The sequence below is a fragment of the Lepidothrix coronata genome, unplaced genomic scaffold (assembly GCF_001604755.1).
Source record: "Lepidothrix coronata isolate B3197 unplaced genomic scaffold, Lepidothrix_coronata-1.0 Scaffold203, whole genome shotgun sequence".
NCBI lineage: Eukaryota > Metazoa > Chordata > Aves > Passeriformes > Pipridae > Lepidothrix > Lepidothrix coronata.
The window spans coordinates 1,234,270-1,250,283 of record NW_016690383.1 but is presented as its reverse complement, the minus strand read 5'-3'; the positions used below and the strand labels follow the sequence as shown (position 1 = coordinate 1,250,283).

General features: G+C 43.5%; 1 protein-coding gene across 2 annotated transcripts; it reads left to right on the top strand.

Moving 5' to 3' along the window:
- The first annotated feature begins 181 nt into the window (after positions 1 to 181).
- On the top strand, positions 182 to 16,008 carry TMEM248 (transmembrane protein 248). Of its 2 annotated transcripts, none has more exons than XM_017832534.1 (7): positions 182 to 357; positions 9,976 to 10,150; positions 11,104 to 11,389; positions 12,951 to 13,101; positions 13,864 to 14,047; positions 14,506 to 14,649; positions 15,438 to 16,008. In XM_017832534.1, the coding sequence occupies exons 2-7, from the start codon at positions 9,992 to 9,994 to the stop codon at positions 15,456 to 15,458; spliced, it is 945 nt and encodes a 314-aa protein (XP_017688023.1). In that variant the 5' UTR covers positions 182 to 357; positions 9,976 to 9,991; the 3' UTR covers positions 15,459 to 16,008. The 2 variants fall into 2 exon arrangements, with proteins under 2 accessions (XP_017688023.1, XP_017688024.1); XM_017832535.1 differs by lacking the exon at positions 182 to 357 and adding an exon at positions 1,331 to 1,433.
- Positions 16,009 to 16,014: the final 6 nt, after the last annotated feature.

The window sequence follows — 16,014 nt, the reverse complement described above, 5'->3', positions numbered from 1 at the left end:
AAATGCTGGTTAATTAAAGTGTGCGGCGTCTTTGGTTCCACACAACCGAGTTACGAAATTAAATTGATTTCTTCTACCCAGTTATCATCAGTGTTTACAAGTGCTCTGGGGTATATTCTCCTGTGGCTGGGGAGGGAGGCACTGGCAGATGCTGGTACAGCTGGTGCTGCCGAACAGCGGTTTGGAAACGGGGGTTAAGAGGGTTGGGGGCACAAGGAGCGTTTTTCCATCTCACACAGAGCTGAGCCTTGGAGGCGCAGACGCTCGAGTGGCTGCCACAGGAGATCCGACAGTTGGACACTTCATCCGGGCACCCTGTGAGAGGTGAACACGTCCTTGTCCTGGATCTGCAGCCAGGTGTGTACAGGACTGGTGTTTTTTACAGGATGATTTTTTGCTGTCTGAGAGGCTGCCAACTGTGCTACCTCCTGCCTTCCACAGGCCTCGGGCAGGAGGAGGCACTGACTGTGACTAGTAGTCATTAATTCAGGGCTGTCTTGGACATCTTTGAAGGCACGAAGTTCAGGAAACTATTTAGTTTTACCCTCCTAAAGTACCAAATCCTGGCAGAGCCCGGCTCTGTCCCTTCACCCATCATCCCCACACCATCCATGTGCTTCCCTGGAATCACTCCGGTGTGCTACAGCTCCCGGGGAAAAGATTTCACATTATTCTCCTGTGAACAGCATAATCATCACCATACTAATTATATTACCATTATATTAATATTACTGTTATTACTGATAATTATAATGATAAATATTAATGACGGTTATGATGACGGTTTCTTCTGTTGCGCCCTTTGCTTTTAAGCATTTAACCCCGAACCCTTCAAGGTATTGGGCACCTTTAGAAAACTATCGAACAAAAGAAAAGAGATGTTTTGGGTAGTTTTTATTGGAAGTTTTTTGTTGGAAAAGGAGGTGAAGAGCGGCTGGAGAAGGCGAGGAGTGTCGTGAGGGAGGGAGGAGCGGGGCTGCACGGGCCTGAGGGGACAAGGCGGTGAACCCCGACAAGGTTCGGCGGAGCCGCTCCCAGGGCCTGTTCCTGCTCGGTGCCGCTCCCGAGCCCATTCCCGGTGGAGCCCATTCTCGTGGAGCCCATTCTCGTGGAGCCATTCCCGAGCCCGTTCCCGGTCGGAGGCGCTGCCGGGGCCCCGCCCGCCGCCGGCTCCTCCCGCGCTGCCGGCGCCGCCGCAATCTTGTCCCCCCCGCGCCACCGTCGGCCCGCCCGGCGGGTGAGGGGTCACGGCTGCGGCCCCGGAAGCGGCGGCGGGGGCGGGCCCGGCCGTGTGTCTGTCCCGGGCTCCGTGTGTCTGTCCCGGGCTCTGCCCGGGGAGCGGCCTCTCCCCCCCGGCCGGGCAGGACGATGGTGCAGAGCCCGCCCGCTCGGCAGCGCCGCCGCCTCTGAGCCCCGCCCGGCCCGGGGCGCCGGTAAGGAGGGGACGGGGGCGGCCCCGCGGCCTGGCGGGGGTGGGTGGGGGGGTCCCGGGGGTCCCGCCGCTGTCGGGAGCGGGCTCTGGGCCGGGCGGGTTGGTTTGGCTGTGGTTTGGCTCAGCCTCGTGTATTTTAGCCTTGACTTGGCTTTATTATTTAAATTATTATTATTAATTATTTTTGAACGGGGTCCGTTAGCTTGAACTTTGTATATGTGGCGTCGTACCAGAAAAAAAAAAGGCAAAAAAAGAGTAATTTCAGTAGCGCTGTATTTCCGTTTCAAAATAGCTTCTGAATAGTGATTCCTACATTAGGGTTTTTTTGTTTGGCTGCGCCTTTTTTTTTCTTTTTTTTTTTAAATTTTTTTCCTATTCGCTACTTACTTGTATCTCATCCTCTTTTACTCTTTTGGGGTTTAACTTGACTAATGATCTCGTGACGTCTTTAATAATAAAATTTCTGGTGCATCATGCCTAGGAACATGGCTGCTACATCCCCCCCGTTAAATTCAAACTATGTGTCGGAATCGCGGGTGTGGACACGCCGGGAAAGGTTGGAGAGAACAGATTACAGCACACCTGGGTGTTGGGGTTTTTTTTTCCCCCTCCTTTTCCCTTTGTTTGCTGTTTAAGAATTTGTCTTCTCTGGGGAAAATTTATTGGCGGGATTAGCTCTGGCGGTGTAATTTTCCCTGTTAGACAATCCTGGAGTGTAGATAGGGATTCATTAAGGATTGCTCTCCACATCCTCGTCGAACTTCCATGAACTTTTTGCGATTGGAAGGAGAACCTGTCGTGGAAGGAGAGACCCTCTCACGGCCGGGCCTGCTGTGGTAAATCATTACTGCGTTTTTATAAAGGCTGAGTTCCGGGAGATAACGCACTAATCCTTGTGCTTTTAAGCTGCACATACAAAATGTTTCGACTTTCATCCGGTGAGTTACTGCCGCTTCCATCCCCCTCCGGTCCCTGGGAATCAGCCGGTGGCTGCAAGCCAGCTCCTGGTCAGCAGGTGTGCCCAGGACAGGGATAACTTTTGTAGGCAGACTGAGCAGAGATCGTATTGAATTGCGAGATAATATTGAATTGTGCCTGCGGGACTGAATGATGCTCCCTGACCCCAGGTTTAGTCGCATCGGAGAGGATTAAGCCCTTGGTAGCTTTGTTACCTCCCGCGATTTGAGGAGTGGCTCGGGGCTGGTGGAATGCGATTCTTCTCTTCCACTTGAAAGACAAGAACTTGAAATGCCGCCTGATAAGACAAAATAGTCACTGTGTTCTGTGAGCACCGGGGAGCATCCGAGGGCACGAACAAACAGACCTTGGTGCCCTTTGTGTGAGCCGGATGAGCCCGGAGAGACAGGGGAGAAGGAGCCTGGCACGTCCAGCCCCCTGTGTGCAGCTCCCTCCTGGAACACCCCCCGACCTGATCCTGCAGATCTGTCACCTGTGATCATCTCGTTTTTCATTAAATAGCATAGGAGGTTTTGCAGAAATGAAGCTGTTTTATCAAACGGGCCCTAAACTGGGTATTAATGAAACTCACTGGTGTCAGAATTCTGTTGCTTTTCCCAAAGCTGCCCTTGCCAAAAGCAAGTATGTGTGGGAGTTTATTTTCTCTTTGAGAAGACCGTCCTGACCTGTGAATAAAGCTGGTTCCCAGGACTCAGAACTCCCAAGTTTTGTTTTGGAAGAAAACTGGTGTCCTGGCATGTCGGTTTTTGTTAGTTATCTGTAAAATGGAAACTGAACTCACCTACGGGAGTTTGGGCTGAGCAAAATAAAGTCCTGTTTCCTTTGACCAGTGGGAGTGAAGTGATAATATTGCTGATGTGACATGATAATATTACTGCCATAGCCTTCATATTTCAGCTGTTGCCCAGGTCCCTTATTTCAGTTGTTTTTGCTGCTGTTTCTATTTTCATAAGTGGCTACTGGCTGCTTTCCTGCTTGTCTCACACAGCCAGAATTACCTTCTTTCTACACCCAGAGCTCTTTATTTTGCCATTCCCCAAAGCTGCCATTTCCTCCACTTGTCAGTCATTTTCTGCTTGGGATTCAAGCTGTGTATCTCTCTGCATCCTTGTCTCCTTACAGTTCTCATTACAGGCTGAAGAGCCTTTTTCTAGCATTCCTCTGCACTTTCACTGCTGAATTTGGTACCACATTCCTTGACAGGTGGCTTTAAAGAAGTCAGCAATTAACCTTATTAAACTGGGCACTCAACCAGTTTCTGATTATTAAACTGTTAGTGAGCATTTACATATTTCTTGATTAAAGATGTCCTGTATTTGTTTGGCCATTGTCAGTACAGTATACACAGAATTTAATTTCTCATGGGTCTTTAAAGATCCTATAAAACAACATAACTTTACTTTTGCCTTCCTCTCCCAGGTTCTCTTGCTAAGCAGCAGTAACCAGAATATCATTTTTAATACAACTTCAAAGCCCTTCAGTCTATTATTGTATGTTTTATTGTAGTCTGTATTATTTAGATTATGGTAAGTCATGTTGTAAGTCATGACTTTGGCTTGTAGAAGTTGGAAGGTTTTAAAATGCCCATCTACCTTCCTATATGGAAGTGTCCTTGTCCCCATGGCACAGGCTCGTTTGCCCTTTTCCAGTTTATCACAAAAATATGTATTTTCAGTCAGAGGTAAGGTTCATTTTGATTTTACAGCTGGCTATGTTTTAAATTGTGTTTTTCACTTTTAACAGAAGTCAGAATTCAGAGTTCACTGGACCAGTGAAAAAAGGCTTCCTCACATTATTTATATTTCCTAACTTATAACTTCTTAACTTATAACCCTTTGCTGATTCTTTTTTTTTTTTAAAAACTTCTAGCATTTAAAAAAAAATATTTGGGGCTTGTTTGGATCTGTCTGTTTCTGCATCAGTTTTTCTTCAAGTGGGAAATGAAAATCAGCTTTGCTGTCCCAGGAGCAGCAGCTGGCACAGAGTTCAGGTGCTTGTGGTAAATCCACCACAGACATTTTGAGCTACAACACGTATTTTTTGGGAGGGGCTGTCATACACAGGTTGAGTAATGGGTGATCCACATATTTTCCATTTGATTTTTTAAGTCACCTGCCTTTTATAGTAACTTTTCTGTCTTTATAGAGAGTCAAAGTCAGAAACATGGGCGTTTGAAATTCAGCATCAATTTGGTCTTTAAAATTTGCTATAACCGACCAAATTACTTCCTTGGCTTTGTTTTATGGGCAGAACTGAAACGTTTGCTGTTCATGGAGCTCCTGGGGACGTTGAAATGCTTAATTATGCTTTGAAAAGGGTTTTGAGGGCTGGAGAGAAACATTTCATGCAAGTATGAAGCATTTTGCTTCGTTCTGTTCTTGCGAGCCCCCAGGCTCTCAGGCTTTTGTTAATAATCCGCTTCCCTATTTATTATTTATCAGAATAACACCAGGAAGGAATGTCCTTTTCAACAGGTGACATTCTCACTCTTGTTCTGCTCTGTGCAGTGTCCTCTGCCTGTGCTCTTTGCATATGCAAAGGGCCAGGCCGTTTTTCTGTCACAATTTCTGCTTCCAGGCTGTAGGGAAATATGGGGAGTTTTATTTGTAGAATAAAATAGCTCAGAAAACTGATAAGCCACTGTCTGGTTTGAGCCAATCCTCTGTTATCTCCCACTCAGGAGCTTTCTCCTGGAGCAGTCCTGGGGGAGGAGATGTGTTTGTGCACATCTGGCTGCAGATCTTTTGGTTGCGTTCGGTTGCAGTGGATTCAAGAATCCAAGGTGATGTTTTCAGCAGGTTTCACCCTCCTCCACACACCCCAGTCACTTCTTTTCCTCTGTGTTGGGGAGAAGTCCAGTGGCATTTACTGGGAGGTTGTTTGGTGTATTTTTTTAGCAGTGAAGAACAGGAGAAGAGGCTCAGCTGGACAGAGGTAGTGCTCTGCTCTGGAGGATTCCCCTCCTTTTGTTCCTCTGGGATGAATTCCTCCTTCCTGCCTGCCCTTCTGCTGCTGGCAGAGATTTTAGGCTGTACAGTTTCATCCCACATGGTCTTTATCTGCTTTCTAAAAGGATTTCCCCACAGATATCAGTATGGTAAAGTAAATCTTGCACTTGGCCTTGTTGGACCTCATGAGCCCCACCTCTCCAGATCCCCCTGGATGGGATCCCTTCCCTCCACATGGCTTGGTGTCATTGCCAGACTTGCTGAGGGTGCCTTCAATCCCATGTCCATGTCATTTGTTTATCCCAGCTCCAACCCCAACTTCCCAGCTCACACACCTGGGATCTGTTCTGCTTCACTCTTTTAGTTTTTTCGGTGTTGGGTACCAAGTTCGATTTGAAGAGAAGAAAACAAAATTAAAGGTAATTTTGGTACCTGCTGCTGTTTACTACTCTGAGTGGCACTTTAATTTGAGATGAACAGCACTGCTTTGTTTGCATGTTATTTAGGGATGGTTTGCTAAGAAAATCACCCTTGGATTGATTTGTGTTAGTAAATATTTTTCTGGCAGCAACATTATTTTCATTCAAAGTGGTTAACCCTGATGTGACCCATTTCCTAACCCCATTGTACTGCTGGTAATGGGGCATCTTTGAAAACTTAATTGATTTATAAATAAACTGAGCTGCACAGCTCAGATTAAACTCTGTTCTGTGCAGTGGGATGTTCAGGCTTGGAAAACATACGAGGTCTTCATGGGGCAGTGCTGCCTGTGCCCCTCCCTTCCACCCACAGTTTTCTTCCTTAAGATATTTCAGTAGTGGTTTTGTATTTAAACCCTTCCTCTAGACTGAATATCTTTACATGCACAACAAGAATGGGAATTATTTATAAGGAAATTCCATCATCTTAAGCTTTCTAGTGGGAAGATGGTAGTTGACATTATGGCAAGATACAGGTAAAAAATGTCAAACAGTTTTGATCTCTTTAAAATTCATGTTTGGGTGGGTTTTTTTCCTTTTGGCAACTGCAATTTTGCTTTTAATATCTGCTTTAGTACAGCATACATTTTTTTATTGTTGTTAGGAATTCAGTTCCTTTGATATTAAGCTCTGAAATGGGAATTTAATACTTCAGCTGTGACTCATTTCATTGACTTTTCGGTCTTTGCAACAGACTTCAAGATTTTCCTTATTTGTAATTTATTCTCAAAAAACCTCATCTATCTGTTTCAGCAGTTTCCTTTTTTCATATATAAATAAGGAGGAATTACAAATGTTATTCCTTTGAGGTTGCTGTCTGTGATCTTGAGCTGTACCGGAGGGAAATTCCCCGAATTGCAGAATACGTGACTATTTTCTTGCTTTTTAGACAGCTGCCCAAATCTCTGTTTCCCTGGGACTCTGGTAGATTAACTGTTATATTTCCATCCTATCCTTTTCCATTTGTATCTCTTCACCTGTATAACAGAATTTCCAGGCTTTGTGGGGCCTGATTTAAGAGCATCTCCAGGGCTTGTCCAGGGTTTCCCAGTGAGTTCCATCAGCTGTAACTCTGCATTTGGTCCCGATGAACACCCTTCACTACCCAGCAATTACTTTGGAGCTGGTGGCCAATGTTCCAGGCTGGCAGTTTTCATTCTTCCCGTTGTACTTGAGCTACTTGTGCAGTAAAAATCTCCCCAGTCAGCCTAACAAGTATTGAGAAGCTTAGCCAGAGTGGGGAGAGGCAGCAGAGTCATTAGAGCCACTCACTAAATTATTTATTTGGCTAAAAAGTGAAATCTGATCTTGCTTGCCTGACCTGCCAGGAGGTAATAGCATTGGGTTTCTTTTTCTTAACTGTGTGAAGAAGAAATAAAAGTCTAAATCATAGTCTTTAAGTTATTCGTCTACACAGAGGAGGGAGTTAGTTACAACTGGAGCTGGTAAAAGAACTGTGTTTGTGTTGTGATTCTCACGGGTCCTAAGAGAAAGGAGGAGGTTAAGAAAACCCTAAAATCTAGTGGGAATATACATTTAGATGTACCTGCAGTGATCTGGTTCACGAATTCTTTAATAATTAATGTTATTTAAGTACTTTGATAAAAAATCAGTAGCTCTTCGGGCAGCAGCGTGGAAACGTTTGCAATTCTGGTTTGCACCAGCCATATCCAATTGCTGTTTTCATGTCAGCTCCAGTATTGAAATCCACAGTTGTTCCCTTTTCTCTCACAAATGCTCAAAAGGCATATTAGGCCTCGGAAATTGAGGCTTATAGCATTTTCTAATTGCTTTCAAAGCCGTTGAGTTATGGGAGCATATTAAGCAACTGGCACTTAAAAGCCGGTGATCTCTTACATAAAAATATTAGCCCAAATATTTTCCTGCGTGTGCTTTTCAGCACATCCCGTTTTATGGCTGAATTTAGGCCCTGTGGTAAACAAACATGCTAATGGAGCTGTTGGAAGCCCCTTTAAAAAGGACTCACAGCCCTGTATATGCTGTGAGTGACACTCAGCTCTGATTAAATGCTGCAATAAACCCTGCATCTGTGGTATTTTCAAAAGGAAATTCAGAAGGGAGCACTGAATACAACTCTGCTTTTGGTTTATCTTTTGATCTTTTTCCATCTCAACATGTGTCTCCAATGTTTCTAGATGGAGTGTTTGGGATTTTTAACTAGGGCTCATTTAAGAAATTTGCTGCCAGGGACAAGACAGGCAGAACGTGCGGGAGGGCGGATCGTCCCCAGCATGATCCCTGCCAGCCCCAGCTCTCCCTTCCCCTCTCATTCCTGCCTTCTGACACCTTCACTGGCCTGTTTGGCCGTGGCACAGCTGGTCTGGGACAAAGAGAGGAGTTCTGGTAAGGTGCACATTTATCATCACCTTTTCTTTCCTCTCTCCTTCCCCCCCTTCCCCTGCACTGCTGCTCTCACTCAGAGACACACATTATTTTTGGAGAGGTGTTTGCAGCACCCGGTTGTTCTCCCTCATAAAAACTTGCTGGCTTTCCTGGTCTTTGCAGAGTGGATGAAAATGGGTTGATGGTGCAAAACAGTAAACCCAGGACGTGGTCTTGTGCTCTGCAGAGCACTGTCTCAGCAGGTTTCACCCAGGAGACCAAGTAGGTGTGTGGGGAGAGTCAGCAGGCACAACTCAGTGTTGTGTTATTGTTGCAGGGGCTCTTCTCTGTGAGCTGAATTTTTCCCTCTCTCTCTGGGGCAGTTTTGCAGGTTTTGTCAGTATTTCTTCTGTTAATACTAATGGGAGCATTTCTGCCAGTAAAATCCTGAGTATACACAAGGAAGTTGTGATCATTGTATACTGAAGGATCTGAAAAAGGCTTTGTTTCAATGCTTGTCCTTTACCCTTCTTTTGTTTTCTTTTAAATCAATAGATCAGATCAAAGATCACTCCCTCCCTTGCCCTGTTTCTCAAAACCTGTCCCTCTCATCCTCAGCCCTGCTACACCTGGATTCTAAATGACAACTGTGTGCTTTTAATAAGAGTCAGTGAGGATCACCCAGACCTGCAGGGAACGGAGTCCCTGACTTAATTAAATGTTACCAGACCTGTATGGATGCTCAAACATTAACTCTAGCAGTGTGGAATTCTCTAAGATGCTGGTCCTGAAGTTGGCCTTTCCCTATGAATTTTGGAGATAGGCAGCACATTGGTAGGAACAGTTACTGCCTTTCTAGTTCAGCTGGGGTTAAAAGCCTTTTCAGCCAGGATTTTAGGTATGACATAGATAAGAGGTTGGCTTGAAGTAACTCCTTGCAGACCTTCTCAAGTAGATGTCACAAGACTGCCCTTTAACACTGGACTGTTTGCTTTTCCTTTTGAGTGGAGATGGGGAAGCTGATACAGTAAAGTTAATTTGGGTCTTTCTGCTCTGTAAGTGAAAATTCAGGAGTGGAATCAGACAAAATATTATATTTTGGACAAAAATTAATGATGCAGTACATTTCCTCAGCATGTGGAAGTCTGTCTTTGCTTTCAGACTCTAGCAAAAGTTCTAGATCCTGCAAGAATCAAATAAAGAGTCTTCCAGCCTCCACCCTAGTGCAGTTCTTAGGTGTTTCTGACCTCAGGATTCTTGATGCAGAAGCCTAAAATGCTTCTCAGATCCTGTTTTGAAAGTAGAGGCATTTGGGGCTAAGGATGGTGTAAAGAGGGATCCTTTAAGCTCCAGCCTCAGTTTTGAAAGGATGTACAAGGTTTGACCTGTGGGCTGTGTTACAACTCTGTCCACACTGTAATTTGGTGAATCCAAACCTTACTGGAATTCAGGTGTGACAGTGTATGTATATCCTGCCTCGGTGTGTGGGGAAAGGAAAGATCTGGGTTTATTTCTTATCAGTGATACTGGGCTGTGCTGGAAGTTCTCCTCATTTCTTAAAATCTGTTCCCAGCTGGCAGTTTCAGGTGCTGAGAAGGTGATGTCGAGCATGTTTTGATTTATGCTGTGTTTAAGGCTCACAGTGTTCAGTGAACAGTGCACTCATATAATTGAATCTCACTTCGGCGTAGAATTCCATTTCTTGTCGTCAAACTTTTGTCTGGTGTGATCTGCCAGCCCCTCCACACTGGAGCACACAGCCCAGTCACTCTGTTGTAATATTCTTTCTTTTCAGGTGAACAATCAGAATAATGTTCTACATAAACCTGTTGGAGAACCTGAAGGTTTACATCAGCAGCCGACCTCCGCTCGTGGTCTTTATGATCAGTGTCAGTGCTATGGCAATAGCTTTCCTGACACTGGGTTATTTCTTCAAAATCAAGGAGATCAAGTCACCAGAAATGACAGAGGTAGGTACAAAAAGTTCCTGAGCTAAGCAGTGGATTATTTTTTCCCCTCCAAGAACTCTGTCTTGTGTTGTGGTTTAGGGATGTTCAGTGCCCCCACTGAGTGTTCCCTGCTCCCCCTCTCCAGCTGGAAGCACAAAAGGCAAAGATCACAGGTTGAGATAAGAACAGTTTACTGGAAACAGCAATGACATAGCAAAACAAGCAGTAACAGCAACAATATTAATGACAAAAGGTGTAAGAAAAGAAATATTTACATGGACTGACACTGGACAGCTCCCTCCACCATATTTTCTCAGCTGGAAGGAACACTCTTTCCCCCACCAATGATGGGAGGTGGTATAGCATAACTCAGCTCCTGCAAAAAATTACCCCTGTCCTGGCCAGAATCAGAACATTATGGGAGAGCACAGAGTCTTGTGGGAGATTGTCTTCATTTATAGCCTCTCATTTCATAGGGGAGAGGCTGTTGGTGTCAATGTTTGGCAGTCTTGTTTTATTTCGAGGATGAGCCCAAATCATCTGTCATGGATCTTCCCTGCTATGTCTAGAAACCTTCCTGTTTCTTGCTCTGTTGGGCCAGCTGGCTGTTTTGGGGAACTCCTTACCTAGCAGGACTGTTCTGTAATGAGGGAAACCTCGCCAGAAACCGCTCCTACCCTGGGCACGGTGGGAACAGACCGAGTTAGGATGTTCCCTTTGTAGTTCAGAGGATGCTGTGCTGAGCTGTGGTCAGGCAGTGGCTGGGATTGAACACATCTGACTTCTGTAAACAGCTTGCCCCGTTGTTGAGACAGCCCTGGTGGTGTTTGTGCTTGCTTTGTGAGCTGTGTAATTTTTGTTAAATGGCTTGGAACACAGGCAGGATGGTGCCTCTCAAGGCCTGCACAGCTCCCCAGAGGTGGCAGCCAGCAGTAACTGGCTAATCTGGTTGAAATCTCTGTGTTTGTTTTAAGGACTGGAATACTTTCCTCCTGAGGTTTAATGATTTGGACTTCTGTATATCTGAGAATGAAACCTTGAAGCATCTCATCAACGATACCACAACTCCAGAGAGCACCGTGACCAGTGGACAGGCGAGATCTTCCACACAGTCCCCACAGACTCTGGAGGACTCTGGTCCAATAAACATCTCAGTTACCATCACACTGACCCTGGACCCACTCAGACCATTTGGAGGATATTCTCGCAATGTCACACATCTGAGCTCCACAATTTTTGGGCACCAAATTGGACTTTCAGGTATGCAAGACTGGACCTTTAAAAATTCAGTTTACAGTTGGCTCTTAGAGGTTTTTTCATTTCAAGAGGGATTGGCTTCAAAGTGAAAGAAAGTAGGTTTAGATTGGATATTAGGGAAGAAATTCTTCCCTGTGAGGCTGGTGAGGCCCTGGCACAGGTTGCCCACAGAAGCTGTGGCTGCCCCATCCCTGGAAGTGTCCAAGGCCAGGTTGGACAGGGCTTGGAGCAGCCTGGAATAGTGGAAGGTTCCCTGCCCATGGCAGGGGCGTGGAATGAGTTGAATTTTCCCTTCCAACCCAAATATGTGATTTAAATGCTTCTATCATTTGAATGCTAACTGTATAATCAAATAAAAGTTCACCAGCTAATTATTGGTGTATAAATCTTTTGTGTACAACAGAGATGTGTTTCCAGATTTGTTGTGAGTATATTCCTGTGTAGAGCCCTTTACTTGTTTGTTAGAAGAACTCTTCCCTGCGTTCAGAGTGGCAAAGGACCTGCAGATGGACCCAGATCAGTCTTTGCAGTTTTAAATGATTAACCTAATGACAATGGAAGGTAATTTTTAAGCCAACACAATTCCAAACAGCAAAAGCTTGTAAAGTGACTGTATTCAGATCTGTCTTGAAACATCTTCAGGTCCTTAACTGACATTTTAAAGGCAGTGACAAATAGACATTAGAGAGCAAGTATCATGTTGTCTAAAAAAATGTGGTTTATCTAAAATACATATGTGAATAAGCTTTAATATCACAAACAGCAACAGATAAGATGATTGCAGTTTTTGTGGTGGGGAATGACCAGTCTGCTGTGTGGCTGCCTACCAGTAAGTTTTGACAGGAGTTTTTAGAAAATTAATGGAAATTGATAATAGAACCTCACTGAATTTTAGCTTTTAGCCAGGGTTGCATTTTATAATAATCCCTAAAGGAATCTTGAACCTGAGAGACCTGTGGAGAGACATTGCCCATAGCTGCAAATCTATATTATTGTGTTTCCTGTTGTTATTTTGTTGCTGCTTTAAGAGCTATCAAATGCAAGTTCCATTTCCAGCAGCCTGGATTTATTTTGAGTCTGAATATATCCACGTGGAGTTATTGTACCTGACTTTATTTGCAGTCCAGTGTCTGCTGGTACCTTTTCGTCTACACAGATACCTCCAGTTTGAAAAGTGAGCATCAGAAAAAACAAATGTGGAACGAAGTTTTTAAGAGGAGAAAGGCTAAAGATCTAAAGATTTTACTTTCTAATAAAGTTCTCTGAAACATGCAGGAGTTCACTTATAAATAGTTTTTAATTTCTGAAAGGAGCTTAGTGACCCCAGTTCTTCTGGGGCGGGAGAGATTAGAAAGATCAGCAGCTGGGGTTTTTGTAGTTTGTTTTGGTTTTTAACTTTGTTTTTGCTCTCTTTGTTGCTAGTAAAGATCCGGGATGACTTCAAAGGTACAGATTCAGGGTGGTGGTTGCTGCTTTAATCGTTTGTGTGTTCTCCTTATCCTGGTGATTGTTGCTCAGATACTTTTGTGAACGAAAACCAGCTTTCCTTCTCTCTTTCTCAAAGGCAGAGAATCCCATGAGGAAATAAATATTACATTCACCCTGCCAGCTGCCTGGAATTCAGATGACTGTGTTCTTCATGGCCACTGCGAGCAGGTCGTGTTCACAACCTGCATGACTGTGACAGCAGCCAGCAATGTATTTCCTGTCACAGTGTAAGTGCTTTTTAAACACTCCTTCCCAGACTGGTTCCTGGGTGATTAATTCCTCAGCTGGTTCTCTGAGGATGTTAGTTCCTGATGAACATTCCTGTTGACCGTGGAAATTATGTACCTTCCCTCCTTCCCCCACAGTAAAACATTTGTCTTGGAACTTCTGCTGTCTTTTAGCAGCACTGGATTTTTCTGAGGGTGTTTTAAACCATAGCATGTTTTTTAAACATGCCTTTCAACATGCTACCTAAACTTCACTGGCAGCAAAACAATCCGTGGAGATTTAAGAAAGATACCTTATAATTTAATGTCACTGCCTTGGGTGAGAGATAAGATTTGACCCTAAGGTTCTTATCCTCTCCCCTGCTGAGAAATCAGCAAAACACTGTTGTGCTGCCATGCCCCTGCCCCAGCAGGTACAGACCTTCCATAAAATAGTTTCCCTTTGTCTTGTCTGGGTTCCCTGACACTGTTCAACCCAACCTGGAGAACCACCAGATAGATTAACACGTGTGAAGCCTTATGAAAACCAGTGTTTTCCCAATTAAGCTGTGGGATGTTGACTTACTGGAACAACGTGCAGTTAAAGTCTAATCTTAGTATGGGAATCATGTGGTTTTTATAGACCCTTTTGGTTAAGCTTTGGGGTTTTTGTTGTTTTGGAAGGTCCAAATGAAAACCGGGTTTTGAGAGGGCAGTAAAAGTTGTCCTTACTGAACATGGAGAATGTGCTCAGGGTGCTAATTATTTCTGTTTTTTCTGCAGTCAGCCACCACATTGTGTTCCTGAAACATACAGCAATGCTACCCTGTGGTACAAGATCTTCACCACAGCAAGGGACTCTAACACCAAATATGCACAAGATTATAACCCTTTCTGGTGTTACAAAGGAGCAATCGGAAAAGTGTATCATGCTTTAAATCCCAAACTAACTGTTATAGTTCCAGATGTAAGTGCTGGGGTGTTTCTGTGTGTTATTTTGGATAAATGCTTAGCTCTGTTTTAATTGAATGTGGTTCTGTTCACATCCTAAAATAGGCATGTTCAGTGCTGGTTTATTATGTAGGGCTGAGACAGAGCTGGGAATGCTCTGCCCCCAGGGATGGTCTTCATGTAATCTCCATGTGCCTCACAGCTCTTAATAACAAACAAACATTTATATTTTGAAATCGTTTAAAAGCCTCTACCAGTATTTGGGAAAAGATCTATAACACAGGTTTTTAACACAAGGAACATTTTGGCTCTTTGTGCCACAATTAGGAATCGCTTTCATTACTACACCAGCTGCATAAAGGGGGAAAACTTGATTCATGAAGTAATTTCCGTGTTGATCTGATAATTATTGCTTTAATATAAAATGCCAACCTTTGGTGCTCTGTCAGTAAATGGTTTTAATTCTCTGTGCAGGATGATCGCTCCCTAATAAACCTGCATCTCATGCACACCAGTTACTTCCTTTTTGTGATGGTGATTACAATGTTCTGCTATGCAGTTATTAAAGGCAGACCAAGCAAACTGAGGCAAAGCAATACAGAATTCTGCTCTGAAAAGGTGAGTCTGGGTGGTAACAAAATATTGACTCTGATAAGAAAACACAGAAGATGTTTTTTACACAGGACAGACTGGTTTTTCTTGTCTCTGGAGATGTAGATTTAATGACCTTCCAAAGAGACATGGGTGTTTCGTTGTGGACAGTATAGGTGGATGCTACAAAAGGCATATATGTGCTTTGTACATCCTAAGAATTAGATTTCTGTCCCACAGAAGTGGATTATTGCAGCTCAGTAAGTGCAGGGCTGCAGCTCTTCTGCCATAATTCTGATGTTACTTGAACTGTTTTGTGTGAAGCACTGAATAGATGGCACTGAGTAGTTCTATTTATCTTTTATCACAACAGGCTGAAAGCTTTGACTAAAACATGATACATACTTCTAATGGTTGTTAATCAGAATTAAATTAAAAACAATAACAAAGCTATTGAAGCAGTCATTGTTCAGTAGTGCATTGGAGGATTTGCACTTTGCTTGAAGGATTAAATATTAAATTTATTAACTTGTGAAGTAGAAAGCCGTTGTTGACACCTTTTGATCTTAATGATGTTTTGTAGAATAAGCTGGTTTGGTTTTTTGGGTTTGAATGGTTTGAGTTTTTCAATTTTATTGATTATGCTGAGTACAAAACACCTTCAGACTTACTTTGATTTCCTTTCCAAGTTAGACTTCCCAAGGTTCTTTGAAAAGGCAAGCACAGATATGCCAGCTGCCCAGAGATAAGTAATATCACTGTAACAGGATTAAGAACTTGCCTTTAATTAAATGTTTTCTTTCTCTTTTGTTTAGGTTGCTTTGTCAGAAGCATAATCCATCCTCTCCTTTTACCGAGAACGACTGAGAACCGTAATCATTGCCTGCTGAACCCAGAATGGGTCTTGACACTCTGTGAATACATTATCTTGCAATGTTGGTTTATTCCAACCAAAGACATTTCAAGTGCCTGTAATTGATTTGTACATATTTATAAAAGTATATTCAGACTAGGTCAGGTGATGCACTTGTTCCGCATCGTAGTGCGGCCGCAAACCTTCAGTCTTTCCCTGTGGACATAGCGGAATGTTTGTGTAGATATGTTTAGTGATATGGCTACTTATAGTCAGAGCAAGATATTTTTGTCTAGCTGCATCTGGGCAGGTTAAGATGCCTTTGCAAGTGTCTCAAACAAACCAAGAGATCTTTGGTTTTTGTTTTTTTTTTTTTTTGCCCAATATGTACAGTGTGTTTGAAACAGTATGCACCTTTGATATAATACTGCATTTCCAAAGCCACCAATCTACTACATGACTTAAATGTGTATTTGTGTGGCCTAATACTTTCTTCCATTTGCTCCTTGCTTGCAAGAAAAGATATCAACGTTTTAGAA

What these genes read in the sequence shown, in the direction of transcription:
- TMEM248 (XM_017832534.1), top strand. Translation starts at nt 9,992, where the DNA reads ATGTTCTACATAAACCTGTTGGAGAACCTGAAGGTTTACATCAGCAGC. An exon ending in AGTCACCAGAAATGACAGAG is followed by an intron (nt 10,151 to 11,103) that starts GTAGGTACAAAA and finishes GTTTGTTTTAAG; the next exon opens with GACTGGAATACTTTCCTCCT. An exon ending in TAACTGTTATAGTTCCAGAT is followed by an intron (nt 14,048 to 14,505) that starts GTAAGTGCTGGG and finishes TTCTCTGTGCAG; the next exon opens with GATGATCGCTCCCTAATAAA.